At 39.4% G+C, this 22,254-nt stretch overlaps 1 protein-coding gene across 1 annotated transcript in view; it reads right to left on the bottom strand.

Annotated features, from left to right (window-relative positions):
- Positions 1-533: 533 nt before the first annotated feature.
- armh3 (armadillo like helical domain containing 3) overlaps positions 534-22,254 on the bottom strand; it is a 98,509-nt gene continuing 76,788 nt past the window's right edge. The window contains exons 24-26 of the mRNA XM_002940569.5: positions 18,446-18,524; positions 4,477-4,593; positions 534-3,205 (exon numbers count right to left, since the gene is read on the bottom strand). Coding sequence (XP_002940615.3) covers positions 3,113-3,205; positions 4,477-4,593; positions 18,446-18,524 — 289 coding nt within the window. The 3' untranslated portion in view covers positions 534-3,112. The remainder of the gene's footprint in view (positions 3,206-4,476; positions 4,594-18,445; positions 18,525-22,254) is intronic.

Below are 22,254 nucleotides of genomic sequence, written 5' to 3' on the forward strand. Positions count from 1 at the left end.
TATATTACATTAAGCAATGGCAGGTAATCCATATGCCTATACACATTCCAAGGCCCAAGCTGCTGCTTAAATAGGAAATATATATATATATAGTCTGCGTTTGGAGTTACTGACATAATTACTAATTGCATTAATGAGTCTCCCATCGCTCCCTAGCCCATGCATCTGAATGGGTAGGAGGACAGGGTGACACCCATATAACCCCCTCCACCCACCCGCCGAACGCGAACAGGCACCAGTAACATGAAGGCCCCAGGCCCCCCATGCCAAGTTAAAGGAAATGATGTAGCATTAGGGAGACTACCACACTCCTGTCCCTCGGGCCCCTCTGCGGCAGTGGGGTCTGCTGTATGGTAGTTACACCAATGGACACAGGCAGCCCTGTATTTTTCTGTAAAGTGCAGGTCCATAGGGGGTGCAAAACTTGAAAGAAATGTTTTTTGCACTTTGCACCCTGCCCCACGGGTAGTAAATAAGCCCTTGTGTCTCTCTGGAAGGAGAAACAAAGACAATATTAACATAAGGAACACAGATTGTGAAAAAAAGTTATATTTAATAGTTTGGAAATTCAACGCAAATCATTTTATAGACACAGAAGACAAAAGTGGAGTAGCTCTCTGGTTTAATATAAGAGGCAGAAGAAATTAAACTTGGTAAAAGAAAATCCTTTTTTGCATTTGTGCAAATGTTCCAATTCCACTTTTATTAACAGTATGATCCAAAAAAGAAAATAGTTGGGCGCGGCTTTAATTATAGGGGAGAAATAACAACAAAACTGCCCCACAATGCCACAATGGCTGCAACTTGGCTCCATTTCTGCAAAATAAAAAATTGGGGCCCTATTAGTTATTTCATAGGGTGCTCTAACTTACAGTGTATATCTGAAAATGTAATGGTACAATGGGTTAGGAAAAGGCACATTTCTTACCAAGAAAAGCCATAGACTAATGTCACGAGGCAGATTTTCCATCAGTTGAAAAACACTAGTGGAACCCCTTGTTCTGCCTCCACTGACTGCAATGTGAGCTATGGGGAGGGGGGGGGAGCGATATTCTGCTTGAAAATGCCCTGGTGATTTGGGGAGGGAAGTTGCTTGTACCTGTACTTCTGTGGGGTTCCCATTGAAGTAAATAGGCGCTACATCTGATATCAAGTATCATAAGCAAAGATTGTGAAAACCTATATTATGCTCCAAGCCAACAAACCTAACTTACTGCAAGGGTTTCTGCCCCTTTAACAGGTCTCTAATCTTGTATAAGTTTCAGAGGGCAGGCAGGTAAGAATTAGCAAACTGCATATACAGAATGGAATGGTAGTTATTCTGCCACTATAGCACCCATTTAGAAAGAGAATAGGATAATGTCAGTGCATCAAATTTTAAATAACATTTAATAGTTTTCTATTTTGCTATAATCTGTTCATGTATTTATTTTAAAAAGCTAGAGTTAAGCCCATATAGACTGGTGGCATCAATCTGACCTGAGTGTGAATTGCAGTGATTTTACTGTTTGATCAGCAAACTAAATAGTAATTTAGCAGAGAGTCGTGGCCCAGCTGCACTCTCTAAACACAATGAAGAGCAGCACCATCAGGCCAGATATTATTTTGGTTGTGAGTTGTTGAATTTTATGAGAAAATGTTGGAGCCGGCCAATCTGATTGCCCAGGAGTTGCGCCCTCAGTGGAGAGGTATCATGACTACAGAGAAAAGACTGGAAGAATTTAGCAACAAGTTAACAGTCGTCTAAGCAAAAATGTTTGTCGTTGAACCCTTTTGACCCTGGTACCTTTTGGTTGGCAGTAAATATGAGTAGGGTTGCCACCTTTTTTGTAATGAAACACCAGCCTTCAGATGAAGAATAGGAGGTGATGTCATACGGGGCGGGGAAATGGGCAGAGCAAGTGTGAAAATGGGTTGGGCATAGATAGGATGAACCTTATAAGGGAAAATCTGGCAGTGGAGATGGTCAGGGAAGGGAGGGATTTATAGGGTATTACAAATTGCCCCGGCCCTAGCTGGTTATTTACAGTCTGGGCTTGTCAAATACCAGCAGGGTGGCAACCCTAAACATGAGGTGGGGCAGCTCTAAAACATAAAATCTACAGTGTGGGCACAAAGGTACCTTTATATCAGCCCTGTAGATTTTACATTGTACAAGAAGTAAAGGGTTCAATCAGAAAGTGCTCTTAGAAGGAGCAGTCTCATAGAATCCTGATCGTGTGATTACCCACGGCACTGTATTCTTTTGTATCCCAGGAATAAAAGCTATAGATTCAAAGGGTTTAGGCCACTGCTATATAGGGTGTTTGGCCCACCACTGCTTTATGGCTAAATCAGGCACTGCTTCTCATGTTAGCAAATGCCAAGAACTGCACAGGCTAATGCACAAGGGGTGGTAACAGGATGATGTTTTGACCCCCCCTGTTCTAATCTGGCCAGCAGTGGTCGGCAAAATGTCCCATGTGCCATAAGCCTTAGGCAAAAGTAATGCTCTGCCTTTCAGAAAGCAATGATAAACTACAAATATGCCCTCTCACTGTTCCGTACCTTATGTCTAGGAAAAGCTTTAAATTAAGAGAATAAGATTATTATGACACGGAAGTTTAAAATATTCAGCACTAATATATTAATACTAGGGTCTATTTAAACCTAATGATAAGGAACTGGGCATATTTAAAGGCATCACACTTTAAAAAAAAAAAGAAAAAAACAAAAAAAAGTTAAATACACCTTAAGAGAGAATAATGCCTTGCTCACTGCGAATCACAATCTACTTACAGCACAACAATAGAGAAGCAAATATTAACAGTCCATTTGCAAATATTCAACAGTCTCCACACTTGCCCAATTCATGTCACTGTATTTGGACAGAAATGCGATTCTTGGCAAACTGAATTATCTTGTTCATCAGGCGAAACAAGAAGACGCGCTGGGCGCTCGCCGCCAATGTACGGCCATGTCAGGATCTTCTCAGGTGCAAGGGCATTTATTTGTCTTGAGAAGGAGGTTATGGGTAAGTTATGGGAGAAGTTATGGCTCCCTGCAGAGAGATAGAAGGTTCTCCTTGAGGGATTTCTGAGGTTAGTGAATGTGCTGTAGACAGATGCCACTTTCATGAGATGGTAGAGAACTCTTTCAGTAGAATCTCCTGACTCAGTGTGTTGAAGGCCAGATTCTTCCGAACGTTGACGCTGATGGATCGAGCCTAAGAAAACAAATGTATACATGTTGCACATTCTGCTTATTTTCTGTGAGTTTAAAGGAGAACCTAAAGAATCGCTTGCCAGTGCCACCCCGCACAGGGATTATAGTCACTTACACCCTTCCCTGGCCGCTCTTCTCCTCTTCAAAAAAAAAACACAGGCTAGTGCCAATCACTATATTGTGCCAGGTTGTGCAGACGCCCTGCGCCTACTGAAGTTGGACACATGCACTTGCAGAGCGGTGCAAGAAATGCCAAGGAAACCACAGTAGGTCACAGTCTACCAGTAGATCAATTTAAAGTTTCTGTTAGACCACAAGGCAGAATACAGCAGGATGACATCCCACCGCTTCTTTTTCCCCCAACATACTGGAGGCTTTTCAGTGAGACCGCTCATGCTATCCGTCATTGTAGTTTCATCCCAGCATAGAAGACTGTCCCTGCCTGGATACTGTATAAAGTTGTTCCCACTTTATATATGTTTCTGTGTGAAAACTACAAAGGAGGCTGTGATGAAGGGAAGTAAAAAGTACTGCAAACCTTTTCCTGTTAAACTTGAAGTTGGCACTTTATTTATATACTGCTATGTTGGTACTTGTATAATGTGGGCATTAAATGTGATTTTGGCACTGCATTTATATATCGCTATGTGTATTTGGGTATTACACATCAAGAGTGATACCTTTTCTTGTGGCTTTCACCAAATGATAGATGTCACAGTATTTTTATTAAGGTAGATCTCATGATGAAGGCCATGTGGTGGGAGTAGATCACAGGGTGACAATGTCTGTACACCCCTGGATTCAGTTAACGGAAAACATTTGAGGAATGCCCTTTCCTGTGATGCTCTTACAGCAGAGTCTATTAATGCCTTTAAGAGGGGCTTGGGTGATATCTGAACAAGCAGAATATCCAAGGATATTGGGATCTTAAGATCTACAGTTTATATATGTGAGTGGACACTTCTTGCATAATTAATTGGCATCTGTCTTAGAAATGATGGGACCTGCTGCCTCTAACACTGGATTTCATACTAAATACCTTGTTTAGAATCAGCATGGCGCTCGAAAGACAATAAATAATTTAGTGGTTTCCCAAAATACTTATTTGCATCCATAGGACCTTTCTGCTGGGGAGTGACTTGTGTCTCACAGATAAAGCAGTTATATAAATAAGTCCCTTCCCATGCTAATTACATTATGATTTTTATTCTAGGGGTTTCTACGACTGCCGGAAAGTAGATACTTTTCCAATAAAGATAATAGAGAGCTCACCAGTTCTTTGAAGAAAGCAGCTTCCTTGTGTTGCTCGGAATATCGCTCATACTGGTCCAGGCCATCCTGCAGTTTCAGCGTTAGAGTGTCATAGTTTGATCGCACAACTTCTAAAACCTGCAAAGAAGAGACAAATTTTATTTCAAATACCTTGTTCCCAAATCTCCATCCAACAGTCAATGTATTTCAATAAGAAAACAAAGTCTGTCAGACACCATCAGATGAAGATGCAGCATGCTGTGTTCCCTTCAGACAGGCGCGTCGCATCGAATGGCAAATCTTTCATGTCGTTTACACATCAGATTTTGTATCAGTCTCATTATATTTTACCCATCCAACTACATCTGACTTGTAGCATGTGTTCTGTCGATCTGACTCCATCCTACAAAATTAGCCTGAGACATTTACCCCAAACAGATTCCTCTGGCAACAACTTGATGTACCCCCCATACAGTGTCCCCCACAGAAACAGCCTGGTTATCTGCTCCCTATGAGTTGCACCTGACCTAACCTTTACCACTGAAAAGCATGGAATTATGGGCCAGAAATCTACAGAGAAAGAAGATAATGAAATGGGACAAGATGAAAGAGATAAGCTCTAACCATCTTCACACTGATATCATCAACCGGCCACGTTCTTTCATCAGGCTGATCTGGACCGATCTCATTGGAACTTGCCCAAAAACAAACAAAAATAAAAAACCTGTAATGAGGTATAATTGCTAGTAGAAAGAAATAAATAACCATTTCTCTCTCTTAATGGGCATTAAAACATATGACACCATCCAGCGCTCAGTGCAAGTGTGTCCAATATACACGTAAGCGCATGTGCACTTATTTTGATACATTAGTCAAAACTGCACTAGGCAGATGGCCCCATCAACAGCGGTGAATAAATGAGCCCTAAATATAAAAGAAAGAACTGCACTTCTCTCTGCCGCCTTTACTTCAGCCAGCGCCACTTCTCATCTGTGCATAATAACTGTAGCTATGAGAATTTTACCACTCAGTAAAGAGGGCAGATCAATGGGTTGTGTATGGGGCCTGCCCGACTGATATCAACATGGTATCAAGCAACTTAATAAAATCCCATTGGATGACAATCACATTGGTATGGTGCACCCGTCCTCTCCCAATGGGTCTCCCCTGGGCCCTAATAATAATTTAATTGTATATTTTTCTTTAAAGCATCTCCCAGAAATGACAGACCACTCACATTGCCAACAACAGCACAACACTAAACATTAGCCTGAACAAGCTGAGCTTAAAAACCTTCACATTTTTCCATCTACAATCGTGGGGAAAGCAGTATAATGTGTTCCACGGATACTTATAGGTCAAACAACTCCTACGTAGTTTTAAAAGTCGCAGTGAAGGACGAGGAGTTAACAAATACATCCCCGGCATATGAAAGAGCACTGGCCCAAGTTCAGCCTTGATTTCCTTGCCAAATTATCACACTGCCTTTAATTTTTCTAACAGCTTTATGTTGTGCTCAGTATGCAGTGAATATGATGAAAGGCATTACATCCAACAACCTGAAGGTAAATGAGAAAATATAAATCCAGCAATGATAATAAAATGTCGTAATGATACACGGTTATTGTTCATTTTAATTTAGCAGCTGATGAATTCAGAATCAGAACCATCCGGGAGAGATGAATAAAAGCGCCCAGCCATGGTACCCTTCACGGTTCTTTCTGAGCTGCAGTTTAAATAGAGCAAGTTAGAGGAGAAATTAAAAGCAGGGATCATAGTCACTTTGTAGTACAGGTATGGGACCCGTTATCCAGAATGCTTGGGACACAGGGTTTTCCGAATAAGTGGTCTTTCTGTAATTTGGATCTCCATACCTTAAGTTTACTGAAAAACATTTTAAATGTTAATTAAACCCAATAGGATTTTTTTGCCTCCAATAAGGGGTAATTATATCTTAGTTGGGATCAAGTACAAGGTGCTGGTTTTTTTATTACAGGGAAAAGAAAATTATTTAAAAAAAAAAAAATTAATTATTTGATTAAAATGGAGTCTATGGGATATGGCCTTCCTGTAATTTGGAACTTTCTGGATTATAGGTTTCTGGATAATGGATCTCATACCTGCACTATACATGTCCCATGAAATGTAATGCACTTATTTGGTCACAGTTAGGTGACAACAGAAAAAAAGGCCTACATTTACATGTCAAGGAGAAAGTACAGGTATGGGATCCCTTATCCGGAAACTTGTTATCCAGAAGGCTCTGAATTACGGAAAGCCTGTCTCCCATAGACTCCATTTTAATCAAATAATTCAGAATTTTAGAAATGATTTCCTTTTTCTCTGTAATAATAAAACAGTGCCTTGTAATTGATTCCAACTTAGATATAATCATTATTGGAGGCAAAACAATCGGGTTTAATTAATGTTTTATTGATTTTTTATTAGACTTAATGTATGGAGATCCAAATTACGGAAAGACCCCTTATCCGGAATACCCTTGGTCCCGAGCATTCTGGATAACGGGTCCTATACCTGTAGCTTGTTTTGCAGTAGCCTTAACCTCCATCCAGCCCTTTCCTTTTAGGTCATTGCTACTTCTATTCAAAGGAGGTCTGCTCCATCTGTATCTATAAAGTCTTCTTTAACAGGGTTATATACCTAATCTAACATTATAAATTACACCCGTGTTAGCTGAGCAAAATAAGCTTCACTTACACTATATAAATTAAATACATTTTGGTTCCTTCAGTCTTGCAATTCCCACAGCAAGCAGGCAGCAGCCATTTTGTGGACACTTATTAGGACTTGCATTTTCTGTATCACCCAAAAATCTTGTGTATGCGCCAAAATGAGGGACCTTATGGCCATGCCCAGTATACATAATAATAGGCTGTGAAGAGGGATAAGGAATCTGAGTAGTACAGTGTTATCTAGAAAGTACAGAATGGAAAGTGAAAGTAATTGCCTGCTCTGCCTCTATTCCTGAGGCACAGAGGCGGGAAAGGCTATATATGATCGACAACTGAAATTTTTAAATACCTTTAGAACAGGTTGGAATGATTTAATAAGAAAAAAAATAATTTTAGTGTCATGTTTAATCTAAAAAAGGCTTTTATTATACAGCTTTTTATGTTTGTGTGACAGGTCCCCTTTAACCAGATGTCATATAACACTAATCTAATATATTTCATTGCTGATTTTTGCAAAGTATTCCTATGAAAGAGTTTATCCCCCTGCCAAAAAACGTCCCAGTATAAAGAAGAGTACTGAGGCATACATTGATTTGCTGTCCAAAAGGCCTTGAGCACACGGATTAGTAAAGCTCACTGTAAAAATACCCCATGATTTGCTCAGCCTATTTTATCTTGGTGCTAATGGGTTGGAACAACAAAATAACACTCCAGAAACTGAGATCACTAATGTCTTTTTTTAGCGGGGTGTGTAGTGATTTTCCATTAGGCGCTATAGTCTGACAATAACAACAAGCAAATGTATTTGTAAAAGATGCAGTTAGAAAGCAATGTTCTCGTACTGCTTTATTTCACAATAAAATGACAAGTATTTGCAGTGCCAGTGTGCAGCCAATGCTAAAAACGCAATATCACATTCACCATACTGAGAGAAGCACGAACAACTGCCTTCCTAAAAAATATCTGCTAAAACAAAAGAGGTTAAATCTGTAAAAGGATACAATGGAACCTTCACAAACTCATTTCCACGGAACTAGAGGATCACTTGGAATGTGTACTAATGGACCACCATGCAGTACAATACGGTGATGAACTGGGCTTAGTGAAATTGCTCAGGGGTTTCTCTGTAAAGGCTATGAGCAAAGTTAAGGAATGGAAAGTCTTCAAGTAAGGGAGCCAAGTCAGAAACAGCTCTAAAGAAGCTGGCTAACCATAGCAAGCGGAAAATGAGTTACCACTCATTTTTTCCATTACACTAAGGAAAATTAATAATGGCTAAGTGGCCATTTCATACCAGGGTTTGGGATAGGGCCAGTTTGGGTAACAATGGGCCCATGACAAAGATCTGACTGACGGGCCCTCTCAACCTAAAGAAATGCTTCACTGAAGATACCAGGTTTTTGGTATTACTCTCAGAAACAGACTCTCAAATAGAACTTATAATGGGAAACAGGAGCAAATCAACCACTAACTGCCTGTGGAAAACATAAGATAAGAACTTCCTACATCAGGAATAATTAAACCTACTCTTTAGATGGAGACAACTGATGTTTTTAGGGATGGAGATTATTTTATGGATACTTGTTATGGGGACAAACAAGCAAGCAGCAACGGCACTCAAGAGCTACATACGGGACTTGCCCTTAAAATATCCTTTATTGCGGAAATGCAACGTTTCGAGGCTAAGACAGCCCCTTTGTCAAGCTTGTATGCTGTCTTAGCCTTGAAACGTTGCATTTCCGCAATAAAGGATATTTTAAGGGCAAGTCCCGTATGTAGCTCTTGAGTGCCGTTGCTGCTTGCTTGTTTGGAGTCTGTGGGGAGGGTGCCGATCCCTCTCTAGCATTGTGCACCGAGCAGTGAATTTCCATTGGAGAGCTGAGTGAGTGCAGGTTTAGGTTCGTTGTATATACTTGTTTTGGGGAGTCATTCTTTTGATGAGGGGTGTAGAAGAGAACAGAGTATGGACAACACAAATAATGGATGTCCATGAAGGTACTATAGCTATTTTGTTTGGTATGGGAGAGAACAGAACTGACAAATGACAAGAGAAATGTACTGTGGAGCAAGGGAGTTAATAGAGGACATCATGATCAGTGCTTTCTCCTCTGCCATTTCCTCCTGTCTTCTAAAGGGATCACTGACTTTACTGAGAATGCCTTCCCTCTACTTCTTCATTTGCATTTCACTGATCCGATTGGCTGAATCTTGCCAGCCAATGGTATAAATAATAAGCAAATGAAGCAGGAGAGAGAAAGTATGCTCAGTACCAGTTGTGTGTGAATTTGTTTTTTTGGCTGCCTGTCTGTCCTGACTGGAAAATCCCCTACTGAGAGCAGAAAGCAGCCTACTGAGAGAGCAAAGAGAGATCAGCCACAGCTTACTAGTGCTCCTGATAAAACTATGTGTGTTACATGGAACATAAATTGAAAGTGGAGTGGTGTTAATGGTGAGCAATCTTTAATCTCCATAAATAGACTACCTTTTGGAGCACTCCATAGACTACCTTTTGGAGCACTCACCCAGCACCTGATCTGGAAACTGGCACTTATACTGTAATGTCACCCACTGTGACCTATAGCACTTACATTTGCCCATTTGTGTCTGTTAGTTACCCCTCCCATATAGATTGTAAGCTCTACGGGGCAGGGACCTCCTTCATCTTGTGTTTCTGACTCTTATTGCAACTGCACCTTGTATTTATTGTTGTACTTTGTATTTATCCATTATCTTTTGTATTTATCCATTATCTTTAACCCCCTGTCTGTATTAATGAATTCTACTGTACAGCACTGCATACATAAGTAGCACTTTATAAATAAAGATATACATACATATACATACATAAATTGCTTTGGAATAGGTCAGCGCTTTCTAAACAAAAACTGACTTCCACTTTGGGATCAAAATGTTCCCTCAAAGCATGTTGCTGGGTGAAATATAGGCTTCTTATCAATGGTGTGTCAATGGACCTAACAGCCCAGTAATATGCCTAAACTGTCATAGAATATGGCCCCACTATTGAAATATATGTTTAGCCACTAATGGCAACATTAGGTTTAGGAGTCTGGGTAGCATTGTTAAGCATAAGTGGTCCTTGCAATATCTTCTTTCATTCTGAACCAGTGTTTATCATTGTAGTAATATTGACATTTCACTATGTAAGCTTGACCTAAAGTCAGGTAGGTGGCTCCTCTTGGCTAGGCTAAGTATGCAGAGACCCCTTTACGTTCAAGCCTGATGAGATTCTGCTTAACTGGTTCCCTCCCAGGTATTTTGCAAACTGATTATGTATCTCGTAAAAATAAATAATAAAAATTGGGCTACTAAACCTGGCAACTAGAAATAATTTTGTCTGGAACCGTCCATTGATAAAAGATGATCATAAAAGAACTATCTGCCATCTACAGTAATATTTCCAGGAGCAGTTTCCCAGCGCTATGGATTTATGCACACAAATGCACAGTTCTCAAAATGAATTCACATATTCTAATCTTTACTGGCACAAAAACATACGAGTGGTTCATTCAGCTTCGCACAAAGCTCTAGAGGCTGCAAGCCTTGGCAGTTGGGACTATTTTGCATCAAGACAGAATAGTTTATCGTCAAGTACAGAAATGGTTCCACCATTATTATGAAAATACATATTTACTTACATAAATGCTATTTCCTGCATAGTCAAATAAAGCTAAACCCTCCGTCCCATAACTTTACACAGATTTAATACTTAATGCTCAAACTACTCTCTATTTAGCTCAAACAAATACATGACAACATGCAGAAATACATTATGTGGCTTCTGGAAGATGTCTCCTGGGCATGCAAATGGGCTTCCTCAAGGATTATACCCACAGCCTATAGAGGTGACTATGATTTTATATTTGATAAATGTTTCATTGTAGTGCACAAAGCGCTGTGTTGTATCTGTACCTGACCAGAGGTATAGTGTCTGTGCAGGTTACCATCAACAATATGGCAGATGGATAATAATTGTTGGGTTCAGGTACCACCTCTATTTCTTCATTGCTTACTATATACACTGGCAGAGGAAGATCCCAGGAGGAATTCTATATCGACCCCCACAAACCTGTTGTATCTGAGAGCTGTTGGGTGTCAAAGCAACCAAAAACCCAGGCCTCAGACCTCACTATTTATTATGCTGCGTAAGACAAAATTCACCTTAAAACAGTATAAAAAGTTGTGAAAAATAAAGAGGGAATAGATCAAGGTGTGTTTTATTTTACCCTGTCCCAACTCCAGATTTAACATTATTATTTTACATTGCTTCAGACTAAGTTTAATAATAGTAACTTAGCTAACAAGTGCACATTGTAATTTTCTAGGTTTTAGCTAGGGCTGGATGGAATAAAGGTTGTCAAAGTGGGGAAAAAAAGGAAGGCCTGAATAATTTATAAAATCCAAAGAGCCAGCTCTAACTAGGTATGGAAATAGCTCATGTGGAACACAAGAGGAAGTGGATAATAAAGGAAGAACTGCAGATTCAGCTGTTCTTATATATTATGTGCGTTGTCATTTTAACAGGATATGGCTAACCCAATTTAGACTCCTGCCAATAGGCCCAATTATACTGGGACTACTCCATGTTCACAGGTATAACATGACAAAACCTACTTGCATCAGCAATCTGCAACGCAAACTTAGAAAGAGCAAGGGGAATAATGAAAATATCACTATTTCTGCAGATATTAGTGTATAAGGAATTTTCAATAAGAGCAAAACCCTTTTCAGTGATAACGAGCTAGAAATATTAGACATCAACTGGATTATTTTTGAAGGGTATAATACACATTTAAAGTTTAGATTTTCCACAATGTATAATCGCATTGAACAGGTGCCATAAATTGTAGTCCACATGTGGTTCAGATCAGGAATATAGCTGCCTGCAACATCTTAGTGGCAGAAACCCTTCTTCCCTATTAAAGGGGAAACTATACCCACGAACAACAAACTTCTCTATAAAAATATTTCATGTAAAAAAGCTCATATGTCTCAATGACAAATCTTCAAGTCCAACATAAAGATAAAGCACAGAATCCAGTGATGGTGTGGTGCCCATTGGGAGCATTTTTTTTGCATGGGGTGGTGTTGTTTCCCCCAACAAGAATGTGGGCCCTGTTGGCCTGCACTTCCAGTGAGGTAAACCATTTTCCAATACATTTTCATACCTCTTGCTTTACAATTAGTGCCTGCATGTTGAAAGCTGTACTGGGCAGGGGCCTCCTTCCTACCACCTGGCACTTAATCTCTGTGTATTTATACTTATTTCTTGTATTTATTATAATACTTGTCCTCCCTCCCTCCCTCTATTACACTGAGTATCCTTGTAGCGCTTTATACATAAAATTATACATTCATATATACAATTATCAGATTGATTAGCCATTGACTTCTGTGTAAGGGATCCTAAAGCAGTCCTTCTGAACTGTAAAGCTACAAAAGCTGGTGTCCCAAAAAAAAGTGGATTGGCCAGTAACTCTCATTAACGTTTGTGCCTGTAGGACACACTGGTGTAACTTAATCTGCAAGGTCCTATAGTCAGAGAGCTGTGTCTATTTAATTTCTCTCAAAAACCAACCTTTTGCCATGCAAAAATTTTCACTTTCACATGGCAAGTACTGAAAGTGAATTATTGTACATAAGTCTAATTAAACCTATCCACACTCTGTCTAAGAAGTTTTTTCCCAAATGTTATTTTTTGCTGTTGTTATGACATCATGTCCCAACCTGGATTTACGGCCACCGAAAGGTAGCAACTCTACAGTTGATAAACAACCCTCACATGGAATAAAATATTTAAAAATACCACCTGCAACACACACAATATAAAGATGGAAAAAAAAATGTATAACCTAAGACACACAACATATTTATATACACACAAAAATAAACATAAAGCTGTTAAAAAAACATAAACCTGCTGTTAAGCAAAAAAGCAAAACACAAAAAAGGCCAATTAGCTTGAGTGAGGAATAACATGTGGTACAATTGTATTGGAATAGTAGCACACAATCATACAGCAGCAAACATCAAAGAGAAAAGCTTCATGCATGTAATAGGGATTCTTGTACCTACAGTGAAATAAAACATTGTTCTGCGGGTTATGCAGAAAAACCCTGCTGCTTCAAAAGAATAACATATTAATCATGCATCTTAAATAACTGACTGCAGTCACAAAAAAATGAGCTTTCATTTCTAAAAGGATGGGGGGAGCAGTTTCTTGAAATTCTGGGAAGGGTGCACCATAGGTAGATGGATTCATATCTGCGTATTCCCAAACCAGTTTAACCAATAAGAAAAAAGGGGTTAAAATAAATGCATGGGAAGCAGAGGGCTCTCTGGCAGAGAGTGAATAGTGAAGAACAACTCCATAGTATATATATATTATATATATTATATAAGAACAAAGACCACTGGCACTCACGTGTAAAGCACAAAATCTGCCTGGGTGCAGCATCCAAGATCCGGAAACAAAGTAGAAAATAAAGAAGCCGCTCTCACAGGACTTATGTGAAAAATAAAGATTCCTTTAATAAATGGTGGACTGACGTTTCAGCTGAACACCTCAGCCTTTCTCAAAGTAACAATACAGAGTGAAACCAAACCATAAATACCCCTAGTGGCGGGAAAATACAGACACATTTGTTGTCTATATATATATATATATATATATATATATATATATATATATATATATATATATATATATATATATATATATATATAGAAAATAATCATCTGTGGCCAGCACACCCTTCAATGTTTCATCAAAAAATTTTTTTATTGTAGATATATTGTTAAAACCAATGTTTCGGTCCTTGTTAGGACCTTTCTCAAGAAAGGTCCTAACAAGGACCGAAACGTTGGTTTTAACAATATATCTACAATAAAAAAATTTTGTTGAAACATTGAAGGGTGTGCTGGCCATCTATGATTATTTTCTATACATACATAATTTTGGCTAAGCACCCCGCAGAATATTGAGCCTTGGAGTGCGGACACCATTTGGATTGATATATATATATATATATATATATATATATATATACACACACACACACACACACATTTCAGTATAATACCCAGTTACTCTGTCAAGGTAAAAACTGCTTTAAAATCTCCAATATCAATATAAAATAGTTCCACTGTGGGAAATGAAGGCAGACATGCAAAGCCCAGGAAGGCAGTAGGGCCCACTTTGCATAGCAAATATATACAGTATTCTAAGCAATTAAATTAGAATACAACATTATATTATTTAAGCAAAGGTCAGTTGTCATACATGGACCCATATAGGCGGAGACATACCATATGCAAAACAGTATTGTTTTCTACCCTTTATTTTGTGGGATGAACAAAATCTATAACTGATATGAGTTAACAAAATGCACAACTCCATCATCTGCCCCAACATGCACATATTGTAGTAAGCCTACCCCTTATGGTATCTCTGATTGGACACTGTACTGTTGGAATCTGCACCATTGGGATGTATGTAAATGGAGCAGCAATCTTAGCCCACCTTCTGGTTACTGAGTTTCAGGATTTCTTTCTATTTTTACTCTTCTAATGAATACTACAACAGCCCACTGCCCTGTTTCTAAAAGTGCTTAGGTTGCCCATTCTGCAGTCTAGGTTTGCCATCACTGAAGCCCACTTGTAGGTCATACAAGCATGGAGCCATTGATCTTACTGTTGCTGGCAAATGTAACAGGTCTCAAAACTCCATCATAAAGTAGTGTAGGTGAACCTTAGGGTTACTACTGGAGACAGGGGATATACACTTAATTTACATGTAGGGATATTATATCTGTTGCTCTGTATGATTTTGGTAACCTTGGGTCCAAGATCAAGAGTCAAAGCAAACAGGGAGTTTTACGGCCACTGGTTAAGAAACAGGAGTTTATATTTACTTTATTTTTCTATGAACGCTCAGAAAAACAACTCCGCATAGAGTCTTATTTATCTTAATACTACTTGCTGTACCTGAATACTTCCTATGACAAAGTAGCCACAGATGCTCTGACAAGGAAAACTCATCCAAACACAAATGAAACAGTGGCCACCAGTGATACAATTATAAAGAAAAATAGCAGGCCTTGCTTCCTATTAACAAGCAATACATCTCAACTAACAGCACAGATGGGTTTTTTTTTTTTTTTTTTTTTTTTTAAGTTTTACCGTTTTTTAGCCAAGTGAGAAACGCTATACTAAACACTGTTCTTTTATAAAGCCTATGCTTAGGGGGGTTGCCCTGTTTCTGCTCATGCTACACCGGGAATATTCCATTACTGGACAGTTTTACCGATGCGATCAGACTTTTTAGATGTAAAAGGGTAAGGAATGCTGCTATCTTAAACAGAAAGATCTTATAGTGCTGTTTACTCAGGTATGGTACAGCATTATGCAGCATATAACATTCTAGTTTGCACTATTGTGGCTAATCTATTGCCAATAAACTGCCTCAGTTTAGGGGAGATTAGTTGCGCCGTGACAAATCTGCTTTGTCGCAGATGACTTATCTCCCCACAATGCCATCCCACCGGCTAGAATGTAAATCGCCGGTAGGATAGCATACGCGGCGCCGTGATTTTCAGAAGTTGCCTTGAGAGGAAACTTTGGGTGACTTTGGCAAATCGCGGTGCCGTGTATGCCATCCTTTTGCGATTTACATTCTAGCCGGTGGGGATTGCATTGCGGAGAGATTAGTCACGCGGCGACTAATCTCCCCGTGTGTCACTGCCCTTAAGGACTGTTTGTGGCATCAAACAGATTTGAATGTGACTTGGGTAACTCTGATTTATAGATGTTCACATCAGCATGTATTGGTGCTCACTGACAGCACAGACTAGACTACAAAGCCCTCTCAATGACCAGCACTCCGCCATTACTGCCCAATTTGTCCTTCCATGTGTTTTGTCAAGTTTCCAACAGATCTGATTTTTCAGTTACAGTTTAAAAGCTACATCTGTTCAGTTCATGTGCAATTATGACCCTCTTAGACAAGCAGAATTATTAAAAAAAAAAAAAAAAAAAAAAAAAAAAAAAGAAGGGTTAAACCCCAAGAAAATTAAGTCAACTGTACCCAGGGGATCCCCCAAGGTTACTGAGTTATTTGTATATATAACTGCTATTAAAAGCAGTGTCTGTCTGTCCTTTTCTACTCTCTGCTCTGGTGGCTCTGGGGTTTGAAACAATGTAACACAAACCAGCAGACTGACAGACCTGCCTTGCTGGAGGAGACTGGCCTTTGCAATGCTGTTTAAAAAGTAACAACCAGGAGTTCAGAAAATGCTGCTTTCAATAGCAATTACATTTACAAATAACTTTCAAAGCAATAAAAAACTTGAATAAATTCATATTCATATTCAAGTTGCTTAGAATTGTATTGTTGTATTTGGCAAAAAATTATTTTTGGGGTTGACAAGTTCAAATGTTTTTTTTTTTTTTTTAGAGTTGGCTTTATTTCCTTGGGGGTTTAACCCTTAATTTCTTTATGGCTTCTTTTTCTTTACATTGGTTCATTTGCCCCTTAAGCCACCTATAGAGGTTTTCCCTTGCAGGAGATCCATAAATGTTTTATCACTGAACATTAGAACCTTACATTTACTCATTTAGTTAACAGGCAGAATTATGCCAGCTCTGGTAACTGATGTGTTAAAACTGCCAACTATTCCAAAACTGTCAAAAGTGACACCTCAATGTCTCTATGAATATGTGCCCATTCCTTCCCTACCCCATTTTAATATACAGTACTTCAGCATCTGAGAAGGGTTGTATCAAAGAAGACACCAAAAGCCGTAGAATATTAGAAAGTTTCAGTTTAAAGCAGAATGAAATTTACTTTCTTCTACTGAGGATACAAATATTTTGCTGTTTTTTTTTTTTTTATATATAAGCCTAAACGTATACAGAATATTTCAGCTTGTATGCTTGTATTTTGCCTTGCATTGCCTCAATTACAAGTTATGAAGATGCCCACAGCCAGCAGCATAAAGCCTTGAAGGCTAGAAGCATCTATTCCCTTATGAGCTCCCAGTAAGACCACAAGCATTCTCTCTCTCTCTCTGTCTTTCGCAGGGACATAAAGCAGAGAGGAAGATATGTGACTGAAGCAGTGTTTGCCTTTGGGCAGTGAACTCTGTCATATTCTGGGTAAAGGGCAAATAAGTCACCGTTACAAAGCCTGGTTGGTTTTAGATCAACTGCTCCCTGCTGATTTTTATTCAGCTAAAATCCCTGGCTGTCATAAGAAACATTCAGTTAATATGATGGATAACATTTTATTTAAAAAAAAATTATCTTGCTGGCAAGAACCTTGCACACTGCGATGTGTCTGATTTGCTAAGAATTCCTATGGGATTGGCATACACTGAGTATAGTGATCACATGAGTAGGAACTCAAATCACAAGGAAGTATTGACAATATTTACAGCAGATCAGTCATATTCATAGCTACTATAGTTTACCTGTAACTGAAGCCCCTCTAACCTTCTATGTAAACTGTATTACCCAGAGATGAACAATCTTCCCACAGGTTACGTGAAAACTTTTAGACTTGGGTTTATTTAATGTTTATATGATTTTTTTTGATAGACTAAAGGTATGGAGATCCAAATTAAAGAAAGCAGCAATAAATTCATAATAACAAATAAATATCTACATAGTAACATAGTAAGTTGGGTTGAAAAAAGACATACGTCCATAACGTTCAACCATAATGCCTATATATAACCTGCCTAACTACTAGTTGATCCAGAGGAAGGCAAAAAACCCCATCTGAAGCCTCTCTAATTTGCCGCAGAGGGGAAAAAATTCCTTCCTGACTCCAAGATGGCAATCGGACCAGTCCCTGGATCAACTTGTACTAAGAGCTATCTCCCATCTCTGCCTGTTCTAAGAGTCACACTTCTAAATAAACACACCCTTTGCGTGTTAACTGGGATTGTAATAACAAAATGCTTTAGTAAGGGTTTTTCCAACAAATTTGTTTGAAAATACAACCACTTTTAAAGGGATTTTGCTGCTATAAATGTCTTCTGTGAAATATCGTATACATTGTGGAAGAAAAAGGGCAATATCTCAAATATTTAATTTGAATATAACCTGCCATTTTGATTTGTGTACATGTGGGTCCCAATGATCTCTCTGCACTGTTCTGCCTTGATCTTTTGTCAATAACCAGAGGGCTCATTACTGCATTGTAAATGCTTTAATAGAAGATACATTTAAAGACATCAGCATCTCGGAGAAGGAAAATAAAGATTATTTTGGCTTACCTGTTCCTCTGACAGTTGTGAGATGTGATTCACAGCAGCATAGGACTCTATTTTAGGATTAAAGTGGTTTATAATGGCCCTGAAAGGCAAAGAAACATGACAATTTATATTAATACACATGTCTATCTTCTCAGCTTGAAATTACCAGTAGCTCTTCTTTAAACTATCTCAGTCCCCATGGGGGAGTCAACCCTAAATACATACGGCTGGAAGCTCTACAGAGGCTCACAACAGCAGAAAATAATTGGGTATACCGTGAGCAAGCGGAACAAGAGCTAAGCAGGAATTGTGGTCACAGCTTTATGACAAGTGCAAAGTTCACCAATTAGATCTGTGAGCTCCCCACATGCTGAGGATACAACTAAAAGGGCAACCGACATCTCTGCCTTACAGGTAAACACATTGCAAAGTTTAAAGACAAACCATGCAAAATGTGTTCATTTACACAAGTTTAATGAATGTGAAATACAGACAGGTCTCATTTGCCGTACTGTCTATGGGAGCCGCCATTTAAAAAAAAAAAAAAAATCCATTAAAAATGTGCAATCATTCATTTTTAGCCCATTTTTTCCTCTAGTTTGTGAGAAATATAAGGCGTTACTTTACTATCATACCCACAAGGGTAAACAGGGCTAAGAGACTGACATGAAGAGCACGTAATGATGCAGTTCATCCAAACACACCCCTGCATTTCCACATGGTGTCCAATGCGTCCCATCCTGCTTCTTCTTTTAAATGGTGCACATCTACGCCTACTGACAATGGGCCTTCCACTGACCTGGAACTGGCAGTAGCTCCTAGGTTCCCCCAGCAGGTTAAATCATTGGGAAATTATGGGGAAACCACTGCATTATGGGTAAAAACATGGCAATTTGTGTCAGAAATTGCACTTTGCACCCTGTACTTGCATTTATAACTGACCGCTCCATTTTCTCTCTGCTCTGTTTTATTAGTCAGACCAATCCAACTTTTTTGGAAGCACTTTATTCGAGAGAGGAGTGCAAGATGTGCACCTAAAGGTGGTAAGTGTGAGGCAAGGAGCAAAAACACATCGTGATTTTTACATTTTTGTTTGCACTTTGCACCCTGCCCCACAATAAACCTCATTTCTGTATATCAAAGCACCCACACTCAGCGTCAGACTGGGCTGGAGCGACAAGCAGAAAAAGACCTGATGGGCCCCCGCCAACTCAGACCCGCTCCATGCCAGAAATCCTGGGCACTCCCGCTGGCCTTCCCCCCAACTGTGGCCAACAAGAGAGAATACAAGGTACATGCAGGGGTGGGAGGGTGGTTGGCGCATGGGCCTCAAGGGCTTGTGGGGCCATCTGAGGTGGCAGCATCACTGAGCCCTGGAACCCCCAGTTTGACGCTGGCAACGCTTATTTAGAAACAAATAATGCCACTTAACCCAACAGAATCAGTGAAACAAGAAAGGCAATAATACAACTTGATTAGATATATTTTAAAAACTGTGATACCAACACATGAAAATGTGCCCGCATATAGTCTAGTGAATTAAAAAGCAACAAACAGCACATAGAGTTCTCCATGTCAGTATTATTAAGTGAGGACATTTTACAGTTAATTCTATGAATTCACTCGAGCAGCAGAGCCCATTCCAAACTAAGCATTCTGTTTCTTTAAAATATAGTACAATTAGACTGGCACTTGGCTTCTCTCCCCTCCATACAATCCATCATGGGCTGGAAATTAAAACATTTATTCTTAGTGCTGCCATGTGTCTCGTAAATCTCCTAAGGAAAGGCAATCCAAAAGGTTGGCAGAGTGATTAAATACACTGCACTGAATCATGATTAATCGTTTTATACTACACTGTCATGTTTTAAGCCATCAGAGGTTTCAGAGAAACGGACTGTACCGAGAGCTGTGGCTGCTGGGAGAAGCGCTCAAAGCAATACAGCATTCCCTTACTGTACCTGCAACACCTACAATGTGTTTCTGTGTAGAAAAAGTAAGAACCAGAGATTTAATGGGTCCTACACTTTGAGTTTGGAGCAATGACTTGGGTGGGCTTTAGCCCGAAGGCCATTTAGAGTGAGATTTGGGGAGAAAGCCTATTGATTCTAGAGACTCTTCCCCTGTGCAATTTTAATCCCTCATCCTACTCACATAGCATTCTCTCCCAAAATTATGGTTTTTAAACCCCAAATTTCCCGTATTTGTGCATTTTATAATGCCCACTTACAGAGAGATTCAAATTTTAGGCAGGATAACTGATACATAGTCACAGTAATTAATTTACCATATAGAGACATGATCTGATTCATAAAAGGTGCATTATTATTAACACGTATTTATAAAGCAACAGCATATTCCACAGTGCTGTACAATTAGTGGGTTTGTACATTGGACATACTAAATGATATACAAAGCAACCAACATAACAGATTCCACAGATTGGGACCAGTTCCCACCCCCCCTTAGGATCAGAGCGTAATGCAACCCCCTCCTCACCTATACAGTATATATATATGCCCCTAGAGAAGCCCTAGAAACACTGGCCTCGGACATGATCTCAGTGGCTGAAGAAGAGAACATAGGAATGAAGCTAAGCCAAAAGGCAAGTTAGAACACTTGGGCTCATTTGGTAACAGTGGACAAAGTATTCTTCATAGATTGATTACCATGAAGCAGCCAACCAGAACTTTCAGAAGATCTTTTTATGCAGCCTTTTATGTTTTTGTATGTATGAATGTAATAATATGGTTTGGAACAGTTCCCTAAGCCTGGTCTCCCCTGTTGATCTGTTGGACAACTTTGAGACTTACCGTATATACTCGAGTATAAGCCGATCCGAATATAAGCCGAGGTACCTAATTTTACCTAAGAAAACTGGAAAAACCTATTGACTCGAGTATAAGCCTAGGGTGTCACCAGTAGGGCTGGTGCGAGTGAGCCAGCACACAAAGTGTGCTCACACTTTGGTTTAATTGAGTATCCCAAAAAGATTTATTTATTATAGCCAAAACCAAATGCACAGTTTCATTTAGAAAGTCATTTGCTCAGTTATGATTGTGTATAAACAGCAGCTGAAGGTCAGGCTGGCCTTCCACTAGTATCATGGGATTCCAAAGTCTATTTTGATTACCAAGAAAAGCACATTTAAGATTAGCAGAAATAGTACAGGAGTTGGTGCAGCCATTGGTAATCTGTGATGTTCTACCAATGCCTAAGGTAATAAAACAGCAATGACAATAGCCCTTTCCAGTTTGATACTATAAATGCATGGATTACAAGTGTCGGTGAAACAAAATAATTTTTTATTAACCAGAAACCATCAATCTAAAATTCAATTCATAGCAAAATCGTTTAGGATTAATTGCATACCCTTTAGGCTCTGTAAATAGTTCTAAAAACTACAAGAGTTATTTATGATGTGGTGGCAGCCATGAAGTAAAATCCACCTCAGTTCTAGGACCAGTCTTTGAAGGAAGTATAAAATAGTCAGACTAATACAGACCAGTGTCTTTACTACACAATCCCCCAAGTTTGTAAATGTTCTGTCTGTTCAGTTTGGATATACAGCAGACCATTACTGGCGCCTCCCGAGGGACTTGTGTCCCTGCGTACCTGCGCCCGCACTCTCCCTATGCCAGCTTCCCAGAACGCCATCCTAACTGTGCGCTCTTCTCCTGTGTACGCTTCTGATCTGCTTGGCGCCGCAGTCGCGCCAGTGACGTCACGCGCCCCCTTGTAAGATCAGGCCAGGAGTAACTGAAGGGGGCGCGTGACGTCACTGGCGCGACTGCGGCGCCAAGCAGATCAGAAGCGTACACAGGAGAAGA

This window comes from Xenopus tropicalis, chromosome 7, assembly GCF_000004195.4.
Source record: "Xenopus tropicalis strain Nigerian chromosome 7, UCB_Xtro_10.0, whole genome shotgun sequence".
In the NCBI taxonomy this organism is placed as follows: Eukaryota; Metazoa; Chordata; class Amphibia; order Anura; family Pipidae; genus Xenopus; species Xenopus tropicalis.